Below are 11828 nucleotides of genomic sequence, written 5' to 3'. Positions count from 1 at the left end.
TTAATTATTAGTTCATGACCACAATTTAATTTTTTTTGTGTGATGTTACCACAAATTCAAGGTTTTCAGATTTTCCCCTAATGTCTGCTATAACCTACCTACCTGCCAAATTTCATGATTCTAGCTAAACGGGAAGTACCCTGTAGGTTTCTTGACAGACAGACAGACAAAAAGTAATCCTATAAGGGTTCCGTTTTTCCTTTTGAGGTACGGAACCCTAAAAATTGAATAGGTAACATAGAGTCCGTGGCAAGTTCTCTCCGAAAATAATAGTCTCGTTCGTAAAGAACTTGTCCCGTCCGTACCCGAAGGTTGCCAATGGGACCCTAAAAATGATCCTGATGACATTCCGCCACGATAAATGAAGATTTTTAATGACGTCAAACAATAAAAAGTTCGAGGTTGCCTAGGCCAAATTAGGACAGTCTCTTCTGTCCCATGACGTCAAGTTCTATGAGACTCGCCTTGCCCTCCGCGAACAAGTCTGTCGTCTGCGCAGGCGCTAAGGTTCCAGAAGTTCTATAAGTACGGGTTTAATAGCACCACTGACGATTTTGAGAAAGTCAGAGGCAGCTAATAATTCCATAATAACTAGACTAGTTTCAGTAAGTACTTAGCCCACATTCGCAAAAATTACACCCTGATGGAAATTCATCTGATCTGATTTCCCAGGATAAAAAGTAGCCTATGTCACTTTTCAGTCTTTAATATGCCCATGCAACAAATCACGTCGATACATTGCGACGTGATTGAAGGACAAATTAACAAACAAACACACTTTCAAATTTATAATATGGGTACTGATTTAATGACTTTGACTTAACGTAAATAGGTCCAATTTATTTATTCTATTTTATTTAAAAAGATAATATGATTGGTTTGGTACATAATAAAACAGACAAAGACCGTAAACCTTTTTATTTCAGTCCACAGTTTGCTTATACTAAAAGATTACAGCCTGCGTCCTCGCCTACCACCCTTCCTACGGGTCGAGTCTGAAGGCACAGGTGTCACATCCTCAATGCGGCCAATCTTCATGCTGGAACGGGCGAGGGCTCGGAGAGCAGACTGTGCGCCGGGGCCTGGTGTCTTTGTTTTGTTACCACCAGTTGCACGTAGCTTGATGTGTAGAGCTGTGATACCTAAGGTCTTGCACTTTTCCGCGACATCCTGAAAAATTAAAATAAAATAGAAAATTAACAGACATGGTTTGAGATATGACTTAGTGTAGGCCGCCATAACACCTGTAAGTTTTACAAGTAAGTACCTTACCTGATTAACTTATGACAAATTTACTAATATAAACACTTTATCAACAAGTTTGTCATAATATATTCTTACAACTTACCTAAATTGCAAAATTTACTTATGCTAGTAAAACTTACAAGTGCCATAAAAGAACAGTTAAGTACAACAATAGACAGTTAGGGAAGTACCATAATGTATCTTTGTATTTAGATATCAGTTTAAAATTTAAATAAACAGTAGATATTGGGGACGATTCTTTTGTACACTATCTCTAAACTAAACTAAATTAATAGGTCTAAATCTAGTGCTATCCTTTTCCGTAAGCAACATTATGAAAGAGATAGCAATAGATTTAGACGTGTCATTTTAGTTTAGTTTAGAAATTGTGTACAACTGAATTAGCCACATTGAGTAACTTTTGAACCAAAACTTCTAAGATAGTGGTTCTAAAATGGCATTCATATTTACAGCAAACCTCAAAAGATCTCCGCTCAATCTGATAAAAATAAACCAGTCAAGTGCAAGTTGGATTTGCACATGAAGGGTTCCATACCATTGTACAAAGATATAATTCATCATATTTTTGTGCTGTAATCACAATCACGGTTTTCAGACTTTTCCCTTTACTTGTACTAGAAGACATCAGCCAGATTTCATGATTTTAATGGGAAGTATACCCCTATAGGTTTTGATTCTCTTGTCTTTACAGACACAACAGACAGACACACAACTAAGTGATCCCATAAAGGTTCCTCTTTTTCTCTAGAGATATGGAACCCCAAAAACAAGCTTAATCAATTTTCAAGAACAAACAAATAAATAAATCTTTGATTTAAGTAATTGTTTTACAATCACAAATGTTCCTGAGACAATGGTAAGATGCTCATGAGTTCAAAATTTTCATATAAGTTCCTAAACAAAGTCGTGCAAGTTGAGTATCTAATTTTTAGAGGCTTTGATTATTAATTTACTAAGAATTCTCTTCACTTCAACAATAATTGCAGCAAACAGTGCAGTTAGAATCCAAGAAAAATTACAACTTCTAAAAACTTTAGTTTGGAAGAGAGGTTAGAATTTTAGAACACTGTTTATTTACAATGACACTTAATGATTACCTGAGCGGCTAACATAGCGGCATAGGGCGAAGCTTCGTCACGATCAGCTTTTACCTTCATGCCTCCCGTTACCCTGGCGATGGTTTCCCGGCCAGACAAGTCGGTAACGTGAACGAATGTGTCATTGAAAGAGGCGAAGATGTGAGCCACTCCGAACACGGTCTCTCCGACCAAATGCTGAGGACCGAGAGTCACCTGCACCTCCTCTTTAGCAACTTTATTTTTCCTCGGTGCCATGGCTTAGGGCCTGCAAATAACAATAACACTTTTACATCACTTTTATAACCTTAAAAAATCTCTGCAATCCGCACACAATTTGTCGTCAAGTGTTACACCAGCAATTATCAAACACTAATCTTGTAAATGCTATCAATATTCCAGTAATATCCAATTTAAACACACATTTTTTTCGTAAAATAAGATATATACCTTTAGCTTTGAAAGCTGTCAAAACAAGAAAGACTATTTTTGACACTTTGACAATTGACAGTTGACGTTTCAGATATTTCCATTTCCGGATACCTCCAGTGTTTCCATAGCAAATAATTATAAAAATCAAAAACCACACGCAAAGTTCGCAAAATGTTCGCAAAGTTCAAAGGTTTGAAAAACGTACTGTACAATAATGAAAAATATACACTGAGTGTAAAATATATACAATAATATCCACGACTTCGTAGACGAAGTAACTAGTAAGTTAGTTTTATGTTTTTAAAAGTTATGTGAAAATCTTTGATTTTCCAGGATAAAAGGTAGGTAGTTAAAATGTCAAAGCTAGTCTGAACTCTGAAGGTCTGATAGTAGTCCGTACTCCGTAGTTAAACTTGTCACCGTCGCTGGTGGCTGGCAGGCGGTGGCTGGCTCAGGGCACAAATTGCTCAGGGTCCCAAAAGATTGTAAATATTTTAATAAACATTTAAAATAAAAATTAAAGTGAACGCATTGGTAATGTGAATGTATGTGTCAAACTACCGGAAGTAGCATACGTCATTCTTTGCCAACATATTGTGATTGATATTTCATCCTATTCGTGTATAAATTTGAGAATATCGTCGGTTTTAGCGACGAAACATACTGCAATTAAGTGTGAAACCTTGTGATAAACTTCCTTTAGTGTTAGTTAATCTAGTACAATTTTAATAAGTGAGTATTCCTGTTGTACAAAGTAGGAAATTCTGTTTCAAGATTCAACTACGCAAATGACGTACTGTCATTCACATTACTCAATTCATTATCGCTATACTACTGATTTGCGATGTTCCTTGAAGAATATGTGAACTTCTGTCTCCAAATAAGAAACGGATTGTAGACAGATGATACGACGTAATTGATAATAATGTGATGTGCAAGTCATCATCAAATGACTACCCTTTGTGAGCCTGTGCTGTGATAAAATATTAATTCTATAAAAATTCATACATTCCAGATTCAAAATGTTTATCTGGGATTGGTTTACTGGTGTCTTGGGATTCCTGGGTGAGTGAGACAATCCATTTATAATTGCCCAAGGAAATAGTTATCTGTTACTAAATTACAGCTTATAATTTTATATTAGATGGAATTAATGAATGAATACTATTGAACTCTGGCCTGTCCAGCCGTAATCTATGTACATTATAATCAGCATTTAAAAATAAACTTATTTTTTGTATTTTATTGTACTGATGTGTTGTAGTACTTATTCAAATACTTACATTGCCATTGTGGTGATAAATTATACAAGTTTTACTTACAAGCCCTTACAAGTTTTACTAAAACCCTTTATTAGCAGTCAAGATTTGGAACCGCTTGTGGTGTATAATAAAGCTATTTTCCAATTAATATTAGCTTGATATAATATTCGTCAATTCAAGTTATGCATAGATGATAAAGTACTTGTTGACAAAGCCTGATGACTATAAAATATATGTATTATGTTTAAATATAAAACTAATTTATATAATATCAATGCCGCTTTTATATTGGTCAACTTATTAAGGTTGCAATATCAATGACACACTTATTATGCATGATAAGTTTACTAAGTATATAAATGTGTGTTGACTTTTATTCAAAATGGAACAAATTATAATTTACATACTTAAATTTGTGTATGAGGATAATTTAGTATAAAATACAGTTCTATAAAAACTAGTTGATTAATTATTGTGGCACACCATCTTCAAGGTTTTCTAGATCTAGATCTTGTATCAAAATGTATTCATAACGAATAACTATGGTCTTTTTACAAGTCCAGGCAAATAATTTATTCAAAGTAGGTACGATCATACACTTTATGATTGTCACTTATTATTTGTAAGATGTATAATTTATTATTTATTTATTTATGTAATTATTTATTACAATGTATAATATATGTATATCTGTACAGGTTTGTATAAAAAATCTGGCAAACTGTTATTCCTGGGGCTGGACAATGCAGGCAAAACTACACTTCTGCATATGTTAAAGGATGACAGACTGGCACAGCATGTACCAACATTACATCCCAGTAAGATTCTTTTTTTTCTCTTTATTGCATACCAATAAGTCACAAAAGGTGGACTTAAGACTCGACCTTATCTCCCTTTCAACCTGAGGAAGGTGTGAGAGGCATTTGCAACAAAATCTGACAAGGACAGTGGACACCCTGCCCTGTCACTGCCATAATGTGCCTCATGTTGTAGAAAGAGCAAACAATATTTACACTGATTTCCTCTTTTTCATTCATTAAATTGATTTAGAAAATAATGATATGAATAATTAATCGCTTACTTTACATAGATAAATATTAATACAAGACAAATATTTGTACAATGTAAGCCCCCATCATTATTTGCACTACCTTGCATTACCTTGAAATCACCTTGACTGCTGTATGTTTCCTATTGTGAATAATTAGATGAAATTATAGCATTTATGAGGGAAGACCAATTATATAAATTTCAAGTTTATTGTGCAAATATATTTTTTCATCAAGAGCTTCATGCTTTATGCGAAAGTGTGTCTGTCAGCTGTTTGACCGATTTTGGCGAAATGTAGCTTTCATCCCGAGGCTATTTTCTGTCTCGAAAATCAAGGTGTTCTAAGAAGTCGCGGGAATCATCTATTAAGTACAGATATAGCGTGCATCCAGGAGATGAATATGCTACTTTTATCCCAGAAAATCAAAGAGGGGATTTAAAAAAATCGAAACTTACGCGGACAAATTCGCATCATCTAGTATAATATAAATACATAGTATTCTACCATATATGAAAAATAGAACATAAATAATATAACAGTATTATGAAATAAAGCTGTAAACTTGATATTGTGATGTGGTGTATTGCATTGGTCACGACGCCATACCAGGCTCCAATGCCTTGAGCATCAACACACCAGACTTACGATAGACTAGTGTACACATGAAAGTTCTAAACACCTTCTGTCGCGTCACGACGCAGCACTACATAGGAATGTGTTTGCGACTCGAAGATGCCACGTAATGTGTGTTGTGCGCAGCATCGGAGGAGCTGTCGATAGGCAGCATGCGCTTCACGACGTTCGACCTGGGCGGGCATCAGCAAGCGCGGCGCGTGTGGCGCGACTACTTCCCCGCCGTCGACGCGATCGTGTTCCTCGTGGACGCGTGCGACCACAAGCGCCTGCGCGAGTCCAAGGCCGAGCTGGACTCCCTGCTGACCGACGAGACGCTCAGCAACTGCCCCGTGCTCATTCTCGGCAACAAGATCGACAAGCCCGGCGCCGCCAGCGAAGACGAGCTGCGTCAGTTCTTCAACCTCTACCAGCAGACCACTGGCAAGGTGAGTCGAGCGCCTACCCCCCAGCACGATTCCAAAACCGATATTGGTGTTGTTTCCGTAGTTTTTCGGGGTTTATGAATTCCTTTTCTTTTTAAAACATCTATCTGCCATCGGTTTTTCAAGCCATAACTAGATAGATTACGAAAAAATGATGTCCAATTTTCAAATCCATAATGGCTCGAAGAAATTTAAGAAATTCCGTCCGTCCGTACGTCTGTCTGTCAGCGGACTGTATCTCGTGAACCGTAATAGATAGAGGTGAATTTTTTACAGAATGTGTATTTCTATTGCCACTATAACAACAGTAAAAATTTCAAAATGCCCGTCATGAAAATTAAAAAAAAAGTGTTGTTTCTTATACAGAACCCTTCATGTGCTTGATCGATTTTTTTAATCTGTCAATCTGAAAGTTTCACTCTTTTCCTGTGTACAATTGATACACGTTTGACGTTGGGTACGTGTTTGTTTTGTTTGTATAGAATAGTTTGTAAAGGAAAATTAAAAAGAATTGTCTGAAAAAAGCCCGAAATTGCATGAAAGATGTCCTTATTACTTTCAGGTATTTAGCACTTGAAAGTAACAAGGACATAATATATCCCATCTAAGCTTTCAAATGGTATACGTAGTGTTGTTGTCGTCAGGGCAAGGTGTCGCGGTCGGAGCTGCCCGGGCGGCCGCTGGAGCTGTTCATGTGCTCGGTGCTGAAGCGCCAGGGCTACGGCGAGGGCTTCCGCTGGCTCGCGCAGTACATCGACTGAACTGCTCTCGACTGTCACTCGCTGCATACTCGTACGCTTCTCGTCACCGAACTAGCCGTTTAGTTGAGGTTCGCGCACCGGGGCCAATTTTGTGATCGATTCATTGCCCCTTCTATTATTTATACAATTTATAATCTATGATTTTGTTCAGGAATGCCCAATGTTTAACAATAAAATACAATAAAACTATTTTTCATTTCATCTCTTTTATTAATCTTTAATAATAAAATATAAGTTTAAATTCCTTTTCTCTTTTATTTAACGACTTTCGGGTGCTTTACATACAAGGACAAAATAACAATTGAAATATTTATCTTCGAAATCTGTATAGTGATTGGAGAAAATTCAGTGGACAGTCTACTTTGTAGTATTTTGTATTTTTGGGCATTTCTAAACAAATGAACTATACAGAATAGGTAAATTACTACTACATCTTGTCTATTACTTTATCTAATACATAATATTACGTGCTATTTTATTTTAAACTATCTGATCCAATGTCAGATGGAATTTCTGAAAATGCTTTCTTATTTTGGGTCTACATTATAGAGAGAGCCTACTTGCAAAATCTCAAGTTTCAGACTTGGTGGTTTGAGTTAACATGTATGTATATAGATTTTCTAATGAAGTAATGAGCTATTCTCTAAATTGCTGTTCTAAAATTATACACATCGGGCAAAATATTTCAAGGTCTGGACACGTTTTTAAATTCAAAAAAGTTTTGTAACTTCAATGCCAACTTGTTGAAGTTTTACTAGATAATTTGCGCCATTTTATTTTGCCATTGACTTTTCCTCCTGGGGCCCTACTGTACTCACTCTTGTTTCTCATAATTTCTCGACAAAATTCTCTCGGTTGAGTGTCATATTGTTATATCTATTTAGTTTTTTAGGTTCTTTACATTGGGGCCGATTCTTTTGTACACAATATTTAAACTAAACCTAAATTAACAGGTCTAAGTCTAGTGTCATCTTCTTACTCAAGCAACATTGTGAAAGGGATAGCAATAGATTCAGAAGTGTCATTTTAGTTTAGAGATTGTGTACAACGGAATTAGCCACATTAGCTGTTTATACAATATCTAAGGCTTATATAATTTATAAATGAAATCGCCTCATTTGTGAACAGCCTTTCCCTCGCTCACTATACTTAACTAATTATACTAACTAAAATAATTATACGATAAATAAATAAAATACTACCGATTTTCAATCGGTTAGGTCAGCGACATATCGGTCAGTTTTTTAACCCTTTTTCGTATCTTTGTTTGAGATAACCCCAGAACTCAATTTTTTTAAATATATAAATGACAATTTAGTACGAGAATACTATGAAAAAAAAAATGTTTATCGATTTATTTGGTACTCTAAACTCATTTTTTGTTAATTTAGTGTAGGTACATTTAAAGTACTTTGCTGTACTTTAAAAGCAAAGTACATATATCTAGTTAGAGGCGTATTCCAAGTATACGTGGTGAGATGGTAATCGGGGTATGAGACGGGGGGACGCCCCGCACACTCGCACGTCGCCCGTGCTCGCCCGCACCGGGTTAGCGTGGGGGCTGTGCGGGTGTGCGGAGGGTTCCTCCCCGATTGCTCGACCTGTCGCGGACTATACCTATGTACACCACAATTCAGTAACATGTTTATCATGTTTCCATACCCTGTGGATGCTATCTTGTGCAGTGACATGATTTAGCTGAAAAAATAAAATGTATAACGCATTGCCTTATATTACCTGCGTTTACGACGTTTTTGTGCCCCTGTCTCCACTATTGGAATACGGCAAGCGATTCGAGTTCGAGTTCGAACTTTTACGATAGTTTGCCGTCCGGCAAATCAACTGGCCCCACTAGTCAGGACACGGTGAATTTTTGTGTAGCAAATTTCTAAATAAGTTTGGCAAATCAACCGGCCGGCAGATGCGACATTCTGTGACAAGAAATAGAGGTGGGAAACATTCCCTGCTGGTGTATTAGATACATCCCGGAAAAAAGAGCGAATTTTAAAAAAACCTATATTCGCGCCAACCATTCGGGTTAGCGCAAATGTGCGGAACGATGCGATTGCCGCCGGCCACACAATTCGCCATATCACTAATCATTAGCCAAATTCCGATAGGGGAGCCGGACCGTTACAGAACCTATGTGGGGTTAGAGAGCTTTTGAGAGATTAGTTGGTTGTGCGCCAAGCGTTTTAGTGAGCGATCGAAATCAAATTGATTTTTAAAATACTTCTTTTAAATAGCTTTCATTGAGTCATTACGTGTCAAGGTTCTACGGGCGTGAACACTGAACACTCGTGTTTGTATGTATGTATTTACATATATAATATCGATGGTAACTTTGCTAAGCAATTTTTATTTATAAGGTCGCGTCCACACCAATAAAAGTTTGCGTTTGTTGTCAACGCACACCGTCAGTGTGGACGTCCTATGGGAGGGAAAAGTCAGAGGATTCGAATTTGGGGGTGGAGGGAGATATTTAGGTGCCTATATCGCGTGCAACGTCCATCCAGAACATTTTTATTGGAGTGGACGCGGATTTATAGATCATTTTAGAACGTATCAACGTTTATTTTTTATTATTGTCATATTGTTAAAGAATGCTAGTAAAAATGATTTATATTACTTATTGAGCTCTGATTTTTCAAGCGCCGAATAGGCTTTGACAGATGGATATTATTATTATTATTTTGTTTTGACTGTTTGCAATATATAAAACTCAAAACGTGAAATTGATTCCTCAGTTAAAGATTATTCGGCGATTCAAAATCGACCCTAATTAAAATACTATATCAAAAAGACAAATCACTCAAGTGTACATTTTTACTTTAAGAAGTTTCTAAGTTTCTGTAGAAATGTAAAACTTTACTAGAAAACAGGAATATTATTACGCGTGCACGCGACCTGAGGCTGATGACGTCACTGTGCAAAAAATTAATTAATTATCTTCTTGTCTTATAAAAAATTAATGTTCAGATTCGTACGCGCATTGTTCATCCGATTGACTTGAACTTTGTACAGTTGTTGTTGGCACTTGCGTGAAGGTTTCTGACTATCACCAAAGAAGATTGAAGAGAGATGGCGCGCGAAAGGCATTCTAACACATGCCGGGTATCAGTAGTATAACTACATATTTAAAGGGAGATGCGATTAACCACCGGAAAGTTCACCAAGTCTCACGTTGTTGTGCACACATAATACTTTTAAATTAAACTGTCGGAAAAGTAGTGTAAAGGAGAAAACATACTTCTAACACAAAACGCGACACTCGCTGAGTATCGAATCGTATTATTTCCTGAAAAAGCACACGCGTCGAGTAGTGCTAAGTGTCTTTCCGCCTTAATGCTATGGTCGTAGTTATTTAAAGTTAGTGAAGCTATTGAGGGTAGGTACTGGTGCAACTGCACTGCCATAGTATTTGCATCACCTATTTATGGGTTTTCTTTAGTATTTCTTCCTGTTTACGTCCTTGTATAATCTCTATGGTAGTAGATAATTTTTACCATAATTCTGTATAAATTAAAATCGGATTTTCAATAAATTTATTCATGCAATATTAAGTTCTGTTTCTCATTCCAACTTTATTGAGTAATATTTTGATGTTATTTCGATAAGCTCATTGTGTTGTATATTTGTAAACGCGACATTATTATACATTATATTTTTGTAAATTATTTCTTTATTATCATCAATTTTTTCAGCTGATTGCGAAATTCTATCAAGTTAATAATTATTTCGAAACGGCTGGTCTAGACAATGATGCCTTAGCATTTAGGACAAAACGAAATCATATACGACCAGTGGCGTACATTCTATACAGGCACTATTAGCACTGCCTATAGTACGCTTCAGGTCGAGAGTCAATCGGAGTATGAGGCGAGAGGACGCCAGCACAGCCCCCTCGCAGTCCCGCACCGGGATAGCGCGCGGGCTATGCAGGTGTGCGGGGCGTCCCAACCCGATTGCCATCGTACTATACTTATTATTATTAGATTTAATTTCGTGTCAAAAAATATGAAAGACTTAAGTCTTTGAATATTGGCCTAAGAGCCAGCGCGTGCCAGACCCTGCTTATTCTATGAAAGCTGAAAGTTTCTCTGTGTATTGTCCCCAACACTGGGAGCTAAGTGTCTGGCAATGCATGACGTGATATATAAAATATCTTATTATAAAATAAGAAAGGTCTAGCACGCGCTGACTCTCTCTCTATAGTACCTATTAAAATAAATAGACGTCACTTGATGAAACGATTCCGCGATTGTCGAAGCCTTCGTTAGATTGCGTCGACTCTCTAATGTTGAAATCTAAATACGATTTTATGAAGCAATAATAATAATAACTTGAGAAATGCAATAGTTATTAAGTAATATTAAAATTACTGATATGCCGCGACATGACAAGCCGTTTCCAATAATTTTGTTACAATTTGAGGTTTACTGAATTTTCAGTATATACTTTATTGATCTTTGGTGTATGATTTGCAGTATAAGTCCAAAAGTTTGTAATAAAATTTATATCGAATTATAGTTTTTTCTTAAATAACCCATTGCGTAGATTTTTTAAATTCAAATACAAGTTAGCCCTTGATTGCAATCTCACTTTGTGGTAAGTGATGATGCAGTCTAAGATTGAAGAGGGCTTACCTGGAAGGGGTAGGTATAGCAATTTTTATTGAACCCATGCCCCTTTGGTTTCTTCACGGCATCGTACGGAACGCCAAATCGCTTGACGGCCGGTAGGGTAATATAACTATAATATATTCCACTCGCTCAAAACCCGAAGAGACTGCGACCAAATTGGTACAATTTGCAAGATTCTTAGGGGTGTGATTGACTGCTCTGAACTACACAACAAGCTCTGCTGCGTTTATGCACCCTCTAATTACAACTATCTCCGCCACCGCTCCAAATTTTTCGTAA

General features: G+C 36.7%; 2 protein-coding genes across 2 annotated transcripts; one reads left to right on the top strand and one right to left on the bottom strand.

Annotated features, from left to right (window-relative positions):
* Positions 1-903: 903 nt before the first annotated feature.
* LOC117987109 (small ribosomal subunit protein uS11) lies at positions 904-2921 on the bottom strand. Its single transcript, XM_034974069.2, has 3 exons — positions 2793-2921; positions 2364-2610; positions 904-1170 (listed from the first exon to the last, which is right to left on the bottom strand). The coding sequence occupies exons 2-3, from the start codon at positions 2598-2600 to the stop codon at positions 952-954; spliced, it is 456 nt and encodes a 151-aa protein (XP_034829960.1). The 5' UTR covers positions 2601-2610; positions 2793-2921; the 3' UTR covers positions 904-951.
* Positions 2922-3341: 420 nt separating this feature from the next.
* Positions 3342-11431, top strand: Sar1 (Secretion-associated Ras-related 1). Its single transcript, XM_034974066.2, has 5 exons — positions 3342-3506; positions 3790-3839; positions 4735-4854; positions 5847-6148; positions 6790-11431. Exons 2-5 carry the CDS (start codon positions 3797-3799, stop codon positions 6904-6906), a joined length of 582 nt encoding a protein of 193 aa, XP_034829957.1. The 5' UTR covers positions 3342-3506; positions 3790-3796; the 3' UTR covers positions 6907-11431.
* The last annotated feature ends 397 nt before the right edge of the window (positions 11432-11828 follow it).

This window comes from Maniola hyperantus, chromosome 12 (assembly GCF_902806685.2).
Source record: "Maniola hyperantus chromosome 12, iAphHyp1.2, whole genome shotgun sequence".
Lineage (NCBI taxonomy): Eukaryota > Metazoa > Arthropoda > Insecta > Lepidoptera > Nymphalidae > Maniola > Maniola hyperantus.
This window is presented reverse-complemented; position numbering and strand designations above follow the sequence as displayed.

Excerpts from the sequence above, each read along its gene's own strand:
- LOC117987109 (XM_034974069.2), bottom strand. The coding sequence starts at position 2,600 with ATGGCACCGAGGAAAAATAAAGTTGCTAAAGAGGAGGTGCAGGTGACT. Across the intron at positions 1,171-2,363 it reads CCGCTATGTTAGCCGCTCAG|GATGTCGCGGAAAAGTGCAA; the intron begins GTAATCATTAAG and ends TTAATTTTTCAG.
- Sar1 (XM_034974066.2), top strand. The coding sequence starts at position 3,797 with ATGTTTATCTGGGATTGGTTTACTGGTGTCTTGGGATTCCTGG. Across the intron at positions 3,840-4,734 it reads TGGTGTCTTGGGATTCCTGG|GTTTGTATAAAAAATCTGGC; the intron begins GTGAGTGAGACA and ends ATATCTGTACAG. Across the intron at positions 4,855-5,846 it reads TGTACCAACATTACATCCCA|CATCGGAGGAGCTGTCGATA; the intron begins GTAAGATTCTTT and ends TGTTGTGCGCAG.